Raw genomic sequence first — 12688 nt, 5'->3', positions numbered from 1 at the left:
AAAAGCAGCTTTAAATCTGAGTCTGTCCCTAGACACACTTAGTATGCCTTATATTATGTCAATAATAAATAATTATTTATAATTATTAATGCAAATAATTGTTTTCTGTTGCTGTTGTTTTGGTGATGAAACTCTAATAATGACAAACAGAATAATTCTTTGTATAAATCCATAAAAAATGTATCCAGAATTTTACTGAAATTATTAATGGCAAATGATAATTTGTATATATATAAACACACACACACACACACACACACACACACACACACACACACACACACACACACACACACACACACACACACACACACACACACACACACATACACACACACACACACACACACACACGTTATATTTTACCAAATTACCTTCAAAAACAACATTACATGTGCTTTTGTCTTAGGTGTTCTGTCACAGTCCATTAATGAGATAACATGCCAATTTTAATAATCACTGTCTCAAAAACTCATTTTATGCTTTAAATACAATGAATCATTATTATATGTGTGTGTTTGTGTGTGTGTGTGTATACACACACACACAGACACACACACACACACACACAGACACACACACACACACACACACACACACACACACACACACACACACACACACACACACACACACACACACACATATATTATATTATATTATGAATGCAAAATAATGGGCATGGGGGAAATGCATATTACATGTTCCCAAAATACATGGATTCTGCTTTTTGTATTGAGTGTTATGTCATGGTCCATTAATAATGACATAAATAAAAGTCGTTCATTACACAATACTTAGTGAAATCCCACATTGATGTGCTCCTGGCAAAAGGACACGAGGTGGGACATGCTAAAAATTTTACTCCACCCTTTTACTGCCTCTTCATAATTTTGCCAAATCCATCGCGCAATGTGCAGTTGGCAAAATAAAATGGCAGCTTAAGCTATTAAAGTGAGCAGCTTTTAATCATTGGCTGCAGGCATTCAAGGTTGGTGGAGTAGAAGGGGTGGGATTAAAGTCTTTGAACGGCAGAGAGAAATCTCCACTCTGATTTCTGCAACAGGGCCCTGCTGGTGCTCGCCAGGATATCCCTTCTACTGCAAGCTTTGCTGAAGAGCCCGCGGGAGTCCATGGTGCCCACATTTCTCTCAGAGCTCGGAGTCAGGGATGCAGCTTCACCATGGGTCTCATGGAGTTTTACCTGGAGATTGATCCAGTCACTCTAAACCTCATCATCCTCATCGCCAGCTACATCATCCTGCTTCTGGTCTTTCTCATCTCTTGTATCCTGTACGACTGCCGTGGCAAAGACCCTTCCAAGGAGGATGTTTCCGAGCCCCCTGCCCCCCAGCAGCAGTCTCCAATCCGGCTCGTGGTGATGCAAAACTCCCCGGCCTCGTCACGTTATAATGAGCAGAACAACACAGCTGCCTCCAATTTCGCGCCTCTGACCCCTTATATTGAGGAGAAGAGGAGAGCTGTGGTCTGACCCATCAACAGTCTGCTGATGAGTGACCTTCTCTCGTTTTCCCCTTTCGAACACATATTCAGTCTTCTTGAAGTTAATAAATGTAGAAAGTTGAACCTAATTTGAGCTGAAACAGGTAAGATACAGTACAAATACTTCTCACTGACCTGAATATATGACCCTTTTAATGCTATTTATTGTTACTCATGTTTATCCAAGGTGATGTCATTTGTACAATTTTGACACAAGACTTACAACGAGAAATTGTTTTCATTATTGATAATGGGAAAAGCAAAAAATATTTTGTATATTGATATTATTCAGTATTGTTTGTTTAAAAAAAAAACTCTTTATAGATCTGTTATTTTGTGCAGCTCTAATAATGACAAACAGGATAATGCTTTTTATAAACCCATAAAACATCAAGAATTGTATTGAAATGATGAGTGATTTATTTAAATGCTTAACATTTTAATAAATTATTAATTTAAAAAAACATTTATTTAACATTACATGTGTATTTAAAATTATGTATATATGTATATATTTTTATGTATATTTATTGCGATAATATGTATTATATTATTGATGTATTTAATATTGCAATAAGTACTTTTGGGATCATGTAAATTACACTACAGGAGTGACAAAAAGATTAAATAATATTAAAAGTAAGCCACTCTCCAACACCATTTTCACAGACACATTTCTTTTCCAGGTAGAAAAAAGTGGATGACATGCTGAATTCTTAAGAATTTATGACCATTAAGAGGAAGAGGGTATTTGGTAGCACAGAGATTAACTGCAGCAACATCAAGTGACTGTATTGCATCATCATCCGAGTAAACATACAAACCAAAATGGCTGTAGTGACCGGAATGTTTTACGCACTATGGTCTTTACTTTATCCAGATAAGATAGCTTATATAAATACAGTATTGTGTAAAGTTTAATTCAAGTTACTTAAATGGTGAAATGCAAAAGAAGAGTTGTTTTTTATGGTCATTTTGCATCTATTCCTCTTTCGTTGGTCAAATGTCGCAGCTTTAGCTCATGACATGATTTTGATTTAATACTAAGAGCAGGATTGACTTAATTTAAAAGTTACTTACTACACATAATTTGCTCTTTTGTGTGCAAATATAGGTGCTTCAAATCACTTTTTGTTGGTTTGAATGTATCTTGTAGGCTCTATAAAAGTGGCAGCCATCATTTTATGTTATATTTTATAAACTATATGATCAGTTTGACAGACTACATATGTATCATATCTGCAGTATTTTGATTGCAAGATATTTTGCCTTTTTTATCAAAAAGATAAATTTGCTACATTTTAATAAGGGACAGTGATAGTTTTTTCCCCCTCAGATAATAGTTTTATGATTAAATAAACCCATTAAAGATAACCCAACAAACCCTAAGACTCTAAAATGAGAGTCTCATTTCGTTAGTTATATTCTGTTAAATATACAGTTTTAGCACATCTGCCATTGATGATATCTATCTGGGCTGTTTCTGACTTACATTTTTGTCTAGAACCTAGTTTTATGTTACCATAACATACCGTCAAAAACAAAATCAAGTGAAACATCAATGTTTTTTTTTTTTTTTTTCTTATATGATATATTTGCAATAGTTATTCTTTTGATCTCCATTTACCACATTTTTAAAGAGATAGCATTCACCATTAGAATTGCGTAACATGACCCTCTGACATTAACTGATAATACACCAAACATCATTTGCCACTGGAGGCGCAGTCAATAAAGCAGTCTTTAATGGTCTCTTCTCTATTTCAGAGCTTCTATCTGCATTCATTAGTTTATTGTGGACAATTTCATCATGAAACTGGAGTTATTTTATCCTCTGGACACTGGATAGAGGCCAGCAGAAGACACAAGTGTGTACCTGAACAGAGCTAATGTCTGGACACGTGTACAGTCATAATATACTCTGCTTTAGAAATGACGTGATTATACAGGTTTGTCAAAGGCATGAATGTTGCCCAAGTAGTGTACAACACTAAGTATATAAGTTATAAATTTTGAATGTGTTCGTTGTGAAGTTTGAATGTGTGTGTTTGTAAATGTGTAAACATACAGGAAAATTGTAAAGAATATATTTACAATAATATAATAATATTGTCTCATTCCTCATCATAGGAAATTCTAATTCAGTCGAATTGATCAAACCACTGGTTAAATGCAACTATTAGCAATGTAATCAGATGTAAAACATCTATATTTATGTATTGCATTTTTGTTTTTTTCCAAAGCAGCTTACTTTGCATTCTGTGTATATATTTTGCAAGTAGGCTTTATGTGGATCGTTATCCCCAGGAATCAAACCCATGACACTGGCTTTGCTAGCGCTATGCTGTTGAGCAGCTGAGCTACATCATCTAAAATGCAATATTTATGAACATATAACAATAGATGTTATTTTATGGAAAAATAATTGCGCTACAGTAAATTAATTACGATTTTTCAGCAAATAGCTTTTGTTTGACAATCATGTGGTAAAAAAAGTGATGAGATTTAATTCCTGTTCACACTAATATAACATTCAGAGAACTGTATCCTCAACAGAAAGATTTCTGAATAAAAGCAAATTAATTTTTCTAATCAGACTTAATCATTCTTTTGTTGTTTGTGTCTATGGCAGCTTTTTTCCGCCACATATTAAAAAAAAAGTAATTGTGACTTTATATCTCAAAATTTAGACTCAGAATTCCGAGAAAAAAGTCAAAATTCAGAGAGGTTAACTTGCATTGTTTTCACATTTTTCCTAGGAAGTCTGAGTTTGCATCTCACAATGCAGACTTTTCTTCTCAGAATTGCGAGATAAAAAGTCACAATAACCTTTTTTATTGTTTTTATCCCATGACTGAAACAAGCTGCCTTCCTTGTTTATCAGTATGGTAAGAGCTGTGCTAAAAACCAACTGCTCCTGAATCTGAGTAAATCCTGAATAATTTTTAATAATTCCTAACTGAATTTACAGAGAAAATAGGTCTACATACCAGTTGCATGTGGCTAAAATTGATCACTGGCCCTCAATTGATCAGGGTCATTTATCCTGAGCTGGAGAGGGCAAGCAAGGGTATGGACAGTTGAGGATGAGGATGTGACCAGTGTAAGGTTTGTAATTCCTGTTGCCTGTCCTTTCTTTCAGATGGATTGCAGCCAGGCTGAACGCAGGCTGGGATTAATGTTAGATCCCAATCTGCTCCCTCTGCATTTACAAATGGCTTTATATAACTCCCAGTCTATTTGATAAATGCCACATAATCCCACAGGAAGTCATATGTGTTTGTCTCGAGTAAGAGGTCGGTTAGGCCACACCCAGAAGCAGCACGTACTGGAGGTCTGCTCTGAACACATGTCATTGACTGTCATGCTGTTGACATGAAGCCCATTTTACAGCATGCTAAAGCTTTAGAGAGAGAGCATGACTGTTTGCGTGCACGTCAAAGGGATGTACTGCTTAACAAAATATTTTTTGGAATTAATGAAAAGTTTCTATATGTGGCCTACTTTGTGTATTATTATTACACCTACATATATATACATATACATATACAGTATATATATGTATATATACTATATATATATATAGACAATGTTAACTTGCAATGTCTTTATTATATATGTATATAAATAATATTATTATTATTATTATAATATTTATCATATTTAATTAAAAAAATAACTGTAAATATATTATTATTATTAAAACAATAATAATAACATCTAAACATTGAAATATTATACAGTGTATATATATATATATATATATAATATATATATAGATATATATATATATATAATTATGATAAAATATATTCAACATTCGTTAAAAATATTAAATATTATATTTAAACTATTATTTAATTATTTTTATACATATTTAAGAAAGACATTGCAAGGTCACATAAAATTTTCAATGTTTTTTTTTCCTCCCCATGCCTCTACAATGGACTGGACAGGCAGTAATATCAAATAATCCTTTTTAATATATATCTCCAACACTGATACATTTGTTGTTGAATAATGACATTGATAACGCCTGTAATTTTAAAGACGTGTATAAAGAGGAATAAGAATGTATTTGTGTGTGTGTGTGTGTGTGTGTGTGTGTGTGTGTGTGTGTGTGTGTGTGTGTGTTTGTGGTGCATTGACAACTATTTAGAGACACAAACAAGCATTTTTGGATAGACAGTGGTCTCTGCTGATATATTTGGGAATAACAGCTATAATTTTTCAATCTTCCAACATACACAGAGTATCAAATCACAAGAAGTTTCTTACAATTATTTGGCCCTTAATGAGCTCATAGTGCAAATTAAACCTTTGTGAAATCTTGAAAGAAAGACTTGAAATATTTATAATACAGCACATTAATATTTCACTCATTAAACACAAAACATCACCAAATATCTGCTTTTCAAAAGCTTTTTATTTTCATTAAGAGCAGTGAAACCGGAAAAGGGAACCAAAAAGGACCACAACAGACAACATATTGCAAATATTTAAGTCAAATAATCATCTGAAGAAAGAATGTTAAAATTTAAACATGCTGTATTTTAATATATTTAATATAAAAGACATCTTGTTTGTTGAAATATACAATGATTGACAACATTCTATGTGGCCAAGGATAGTGTTCTTTTACCAAGTTTGGCAAATAATACCATATTTCATGATCGTACATCACAACCAATACATTAAAAATATTGACAATATAATTTAAAAACAAAAGAAACATGAAAAAAAAAAAGTTGTGATACTGATGCACATAATACTAAAGTGCCTGTGTAAGAAAAGGTAAAGAAACTACGATCGCATGTAAAGTTCATGTTACTAAATGTATTAATTAACTCTAATTATATTAATGCCCATATACTGTACAGTTACCTGTAGAATTCAGACCTTTATTCCATAGAGTTTGAAGCCTATAAATATACAGTATACATCAAATTACATAGATATATATTCAGAAATTCATATGAAAATACTGTACAAAAGCAAAAATATCTTTGTAAAAACATTTAATTGTAATATGACAATATAACCTTATTGTATTTCATATTATTTGGTCTGTAGTAAAGAATGATAGACATAAAATACACTTCACTACATTCATTTCACAACTGACCAACAAAAGGCAACATATCTGTATCGATATACTCTAAATAGCACTCTTTGTGTCAACAATAAGGGCACTGAGACCTTGTTCAAAATGCTTTCCTTGATCACAGTTTGAACTCAAAAGCATGCTAATGCAGAATAAATGACGCTCTGTGCTGAATCTGATGGAATCAGTTCTACCTAAACTAAATTAGCTTCACAGGATTTAAAGGGATTGGGTGTGGACTTTTTAACTGAACTCTCAAATCAGCATAGACATACAGTATATCTTTCATATTCACTGAAATGAAAGTCATTTACAGACAAAAAACTACTGGTTCATAATAAAGAAACAGCCAATTTCAATCATGCTCTATGTGGCACAGATTTCTAGTAGCTGACATCTTTATTTCATTACGCTTTGGAATATAAACAACTTGATTGTCTCCAAGGATATACAGATATTTATTAATTATGGTCATATAGAATTATTTTACGAATTCAAACTCTCAAATCCTGCTACATTCTATTCTGTCTGTGAGAATATTGTCTTTACGGAGACACAAAACATGTATGTGCCCCAAGCAGCTATGCACATGCACCTCTCTCATACACAACGCAATGGGTGTCTGTAGTGGAACAGCAGAAGATCCACTAGCTCAGATTTAACTGCTAAATTACAACAAATCAAGGCATACATTTGTGGACAAATGCTACAACACAGTAAAATAATAAGAAACATGATCGGCAAACAACGATGGCTTTGTTTGCGATAACAAATAGAGAAAGACAGTGGGTAGATCTCTAAAGTAACCACACAATGTAATGTTTCTGCCTCATAAGGTGTCAAGAACAGACTGAGGTGAGGGCTGGCTGGAAAACAGGCCCAGTGGACTTTAACCCAAGAATATTGTCCTTCGAATTAGAAGGGTACTGGTGGGGGAACTTGAGGAGCACCCGGGTGGTCTCACAGAGGGTCGTGTTGAGCTTCATACTCTGTTAAAACATTTTTACACCGGCCCAGCTCTCTCCGTAGGTCGGCAACTTCCAGTCGGAGAGCCGCATTCTCTTTCTCCAGGAAACCAGCCCGGATGGCAATCTGATTCTCCTTTAGGCGTCGAGCGTCCCGTGACCTCTTTGCGGCCATGTTGTTCTTTCTGCGCCGTGCCCAGTATTTTTCATTCTGCTCAAAATATGCAGAATAAAGGGGTGGGGAAGAGACCAGAGCACCTTGTTACATTATGCCATGATCACTCTGATTATTTAGTGTTTTTTGATTGATTGTGTTGGGAAGTGATAAAGCCTACTGTATCATATGATGCACAAAAAAAAAAAACTCTAAATTATCAACATGATTATCAACAAACCTTTTCCTTAGTTTTATAGTCATTTTGTAAAAATGTCAGTATTGTGGTTTTTAGTAATATAGTGATTTTTCATAGTTGTAATTGTTTCATAGTTGTGTACTGAAGTACTTTTTACGTGAAATTTTTATTTAATTTTTTATACTTTATTTTTTAATGTTGTAAATAATTTTTTTTTTATTTTTTTTTTATATGTATATTTTTTTTTTTTATTGTGTGTTTCACTACTAAAATCATCTTAAAATGTGACCAAAGGCTTTTTTCTTCCTTAATCATAAGCTCTATATTCTGCTATACCATACTATTTGAGCCATAAAAGCCTGACAAATCAAATATGATGCTTAACATAAACATAAACAGCTTAACATAAATAGCTCGTCTATATTCTGCTATTATATATATATATATATATTTTTTTTTTTTTTTTTTTTTTCACTATTATTTCATATGTCAGGCCTTACAAGTTTGATAGTTTCTACACAACTAATTAAGATTTACAAGAACAGAGGATTATTACAAATGATACCATATTTATGATTGGCAGGACAAGCACGAGAGAAAACCAACCATCATTGAGATGACAAGTTTTCTCACGCATTCGCTGCCGTGCAATCAGCTTTGAGCAATTTACTACCCTGCAAAGCTGGGTAGGGATTCACTTCTATTTGAACAAATTAAAAATGGCAAATCCTTTAATCCTAAACCCAGCAGAACTGGAGCGATACCAGGGAAAAGGAAGATCACGTGGGCCAGGCCGCCGAAGGATGAATGAACGGACATAAGCTTCTAAGCAAGAACCTGTTGCCCAGCTGGTCAATGGTGAAAGGGAGAAATGGGTGACCAAAAATACTCTGTCAGGGGCTGAATAACTAGACCCAAGTTACCTTCATATCATCAGGAATGTAGATTTTGCGTGCTTTCTTGATCATAGGCTGAGGTTTCAGCTCCTCTTCAGAGAACTTGTGTTTACGTGGGTCGAAAACCTCCTGGCCCGGCACGCTGGACAGAGCGAGGTCTGCTGGATCGGGCTCGTAGCTCACTGGTATCTGAATGGCCTCTGGGTCTACTGGACTTGGTGTGTTACGTGATGGAGGCAAAACTATGAGAAGAAAAACAATCTATTTATTGCTGACTCCATGGTGTAAGTGTAATTCAGTGGTCATGTATTGTGTATTGTAACAGATGGTGAAACAGCTGTCATGAGCATTTCATTCCACCAGGTGGTGCACCAGACATTAATAAAAAAAAGCGCAAATAAAAAGTACTGTCAGTACTGTCTATTTGTGCATACATTTCATGTAAATTCAGAAAATCATTAACATCAAACATATAAAGTATCACAGTCCTTCTATGTTTTAGTATCAATATAAAAACTCCAGAGTTTCTTGAAAGCACTTCATATTTTTATCCTGTGTCTATTTTAGCAGAAGTATTGATTAAAACATCTAGAAAATTTTATGTTGTTGTAATCAGTTAAAGATTTTTGGTTACCAGAATTTAATTACTATCATTCATCATTTACATATTTACTTTGATAAATTAACAAAATTGATTTTAAAATTAGTTTGAAAGACCTAACTGAACAAGAAATCAACAAATTTCCAAAACTTCATTTAGTTTTCCATAAAAAATAAATAAATAGATATTGCACACAAATACTCAGTCAAGGAAAAGAGCAAATTTTAGTCAGAGGAAAATAGCTTGTCATAGGCTAGTCTGAGATTTCCATTCACAAATGAACTCTAAGGCTTGGGTGGGAAAATTGAGCAGTTTTTACACTTGACTACTTATTTTTGAATGTATCAGAAAACAAGAAAATTGTATAGTCTTACTTGTCATCAGACAAGCACCCAGAGAATTTATGTGGATGTTATTATTATTATTATTATGAGATGATACCATCTGTATTTTATCATATAATTCATTCCAGCTACTTGAAATTCTCAGACTGGCTTATACTGTATGCAACTTTTTATATTAAAGTAGAACAAAACAATGTGTCAAAGAATAGGAACAAAGCAGCCATACAGAGGAAAGCTATACCCCAAACTCCAACACACTCTCACTAAACTAAAATACATACTCTGTTTCCCATTTACCACCCACACACTGTCATATTTACACAGTGACATCTGACCCATCTTAACATCTTTTCCAAGGGTCTTTTTTAATCTATGGAGCAGAATGGGCAACAGTAGGGTCTAGAATTGACACTGTGGGACACAGAAGCATTTGTACCTGGTCTGCCCGGGCTGTGGAGGCAGTTCTGAGGAACCATCCCCGTACTGATGGAGGTCACGGCCCGGCTGCTGAGGTCCATGACTGAGATGGGGCCCTGAGGCATTGAAGCCTGCTGCTGCTGCTGGTGATGGAGGCTTTGGTCATGTTGTGCAGGACTGGAGGGGATGCCATTTTCAGAGAGAAACTCCTCAAGGTCCATATACTCCATCAGAAAGTCTCCATCATAAGACAATGTTTTATCCCAGAGCGTTGGCCCTAAGAAAGCTGACTGAGGAGCATTTCCTTCTTCCTCCAGCTTTTTCACCTTCCCTCTCTCCTTCCCTGAAAGAATATTACCATTAGTTAACACATCAAGTTGTGAGCTATTACAATTCAATATTTTTATAATTTTTTAGAATAGCTAAAAGGGTTTTATTTGTTTAATTTTTTCATGATTTTTAAAGTGGTTACAATTTTGAGTGAAGAAATCCAGTTTGCATCCATTTAATTTTTTGCAATGATTTTATCATTTTACTAACTTTTTAAAAGTTTTAAGTTTCAACACAAATTTCTTCATTATTTACAGTCAAATTGTTAAAAATAAATAAATAAATGTAAACATACGTTTTATTTTATCCTATTTATTTATTTTTGTAGTGCATTTAAGTTAAAACTTAAAACTTTATTCAATCAAATGTTTATGTTTTACTGATTTTTAAGCACTGTCTTTAATGGCATTCAAAAATGAAAAAAATAATAATAATAATAATAATGTGGTTTATAAAGTTATTATTCAGAATTGTAATCTCAAATATCTCTAAGTGAAGTCTATTCATTAATGAGACACTTAACATGATCGAATAAAAAGTTAAAAGAATATTCATAACAGCAAAAACAAATGGCTATTTATTCTGTAGATTGCAGCAGGAATCAGATGACAGCTCTTTACAGTAAAAATAACAAAAAAATTATTATTCCCCATACTCTGCAACGTAACAAAATGAAAAGTTTGATCACCTTCATCTTGGTGTAAAGGTAGTTTTAGAGGTTTTTCCAGGAGCGCCTTCAAAACGCCGTTAGTTTGCGGAGGTAGGAAAGCTGGATTCATTGTGAGCTGTCTGGACATAATCTCTCTTATTCCGTGCAGAAATTATTTGAATTATACTGAATTATAATTATAATTCAAATTATACTGAAATTATATTGAAATGAAACAAACGGCTATAAAGAACAGCGTTCATTCGTCTAGTAACGGCAAGTGTTAGAGAATAGACCCTGCTCTACAGCACCGGCATAGGAGGGGCTTGAAAGTGGTTGAAGTGCGTGTGTGTGAGAGTGTGTATGAAATGTGATGATCATGACCATGTGTCAAGACTGAGGCATGTGACGTCAAACAGTCAGAGGCGGAGTTAGATGAATACTTTCGCTCCACTTGCTAGCAGTTTAGAGATTGTGTTGCCATATCCTCCTATCATAATTATGTTTTCCATGTTTTATATTGCTTTGGATAAAAAGTCTGCAAAATGAATCAATGTAAAAAAAAAAAAAAAAAAATCCATTGTCCATTTTTCCAAAAAATCCATTGTAGGAAATAAAACTAGTTTGTCAGCAATGAAGCAGTTATATTTGCAAGTACAGCTTGTGAATGACTCTTGTACCACAGATAAAGACAAATGTATATCCATAACAGTATCAAAAAAAGAAAGAAAATAGGGACTCTTTTTTCGCGGGGGACCTACAATATTCATGAAAAGCTAGAAATGTCTATGATGCATAATGACATTATTTAAATAACTGTTTAAATACGTTTTTGTACAAAATATGTTTTTGAACAAATTTGTCATTAATTTGTTTTGCACAAGTGGAAGTTCTTAAAGTCCAACTGAAATCAAAATTGACCATATTTACTTTGTTTGCCTAAATTGACCGTTTTGTGGTGAACAATTCATCCATGCAAGTCAATCCACACACAAAAATTTTTTGGCTTCTTAATCTTTAATCGAAATCTGAAAATGCCCCTCCCCTCTGTACTGGAGGACCTTACCTGATGACGTAGGTTTGACGGTTTGGGTGTCTGCTTCATAGACATATGGTCTGCTTAGCATCCGTAACCACGCCCCTCCAACTGACTGTGTGTTTGCGAGCATTGACAGCGCGTGAAAGGAGAGATGGCAAGGAGGTGCGTTTTTGGTTCTAGATCCAATCAGGTGCTAGATGGAAAATAAAGCCATGCCCACTATTTTTCCTCATTTAGTATTTATTTTTTTTTGGTTTCTCTTGGAAATACGTCACAACAATGGGTAAAAGTCGCTTTTGAAAATTTCTTTTTGAATATTGCTTGATGATTAAAGTTGCTCATGTTTCTTGAGAGATCTGGCAAGACGTTTTTGGAGTGTGCTTTTTTGAGTCTTTGAGTAGTGGAGTATAGTTTTGTGAATTACATAAATATTGGAAATTGGAAAAGTTGCTGCTTAAGTTTTTATAATAGCAATTTGCATATACTC

At 34.0% G+C, this 12688-nt stretch overlaps 2 protein-coding genes across 2 annotated transcripts; one reads left to right on the top strand and one right to left on the bottom strand.

Annotated features, from left to right (window-relative positions):
* The first annotated feature begins 986 nt into the window (after positions 1 to 986).
* si:ch73-256g18.2 (small integral membrane protein 36) lies at positions 987 to 4136 on the top strand. Its single transcript, XM_042767921.1, has 2 exons — positions 987 to 1607; positions 3271 to 4136. The coding sequence occupies exon 1, from the start codon at positions 1184 to 1186 to the stop codon at positions 1490 to 1492; it is 309 nt and encodes a 102-aa protein (XP_042623855.1). The 5' UTR covers positions 987 to 1183; the 3' UTR covers positions 1493 to 1607; positions 3271 to 4136.
* Positions 4137 to 5909: 1773 nt separating this feature from the next.
* LOC109099671 (hepatic leukemia factor-like) lies at positions 5910 to 11484 on the bottom strand. Its single transcript, XM_042767920.1, has 4 exons — positions 11202 to 11484; positions 10203 to 10526; positions 8849 to 9063; positions 5910 to 7783 (listed from the first exon to the last, which is right to left on the bottom strand). The coding sequence occupies exons 1-4, from the start codon at positions 11308 to 11310 to the stop codon at positions 7568 to 7570; spliced, it is 864 nt and encodes a 287-aa protein (XP_042623854.1). The 5' UTR covers positions 11311 to 11484; the 3' UTR covers positions 5910 to 7567.
* Positions 11485 to 12688: the final 1204 nt, after the last annotated feature.

Source organism: Cyprinus carpio, chromosome A12 (assembly GCF_018340385.1).
Source record: "Cyprinus carpio isolate SPL01 chromosome A12, ASM1834038v1, whole genome shotgun sequence".
Taxonomy (NCBI): Eukaryota; Metazoa; Chordata; class Actinopteri; order Cypriniformes; family Cyprinidae; genus Cyprinus; species Cyprinus carpio.
Note: the sequence above shows the minus strand (reverse complement) of the source record. Positions and strands in the feature narration are given on the sequence as shown.

Excerpts from the sequence above, each read along its gene's own strand:
- si:ch73-256g18.2 (XM_042767921.1), top strand. The coding sequence starts at position 1,184 with ATGGGTCTCATGGAGTTTTACCTGGAGATTGATCCAGTCACTCTAAAC.
- LOC109099671 (XM_042767920.1), bottom strand. The coding sequence starts at position 11,310 with ATGTCCAGACAGCTCACAATGAATCCAGCTTTCCTACCTCCGCAAACT. Across the intron at positions 10,527-11,201 it reads ACCTTTACACCAAGATGAAG|GGAAGGAGAGAGGGAAGGTG; the intron begins GTGATCAAACTT and ends ATATTCTTTCAG. Across the intron at positions 7,784-8,848 it reads ACATTCCTGATGATATGAAG|AATGAAAAATACTGGGCACG; the intron begins GTAACTTGGGTC and ends TATTTTGAGCAG.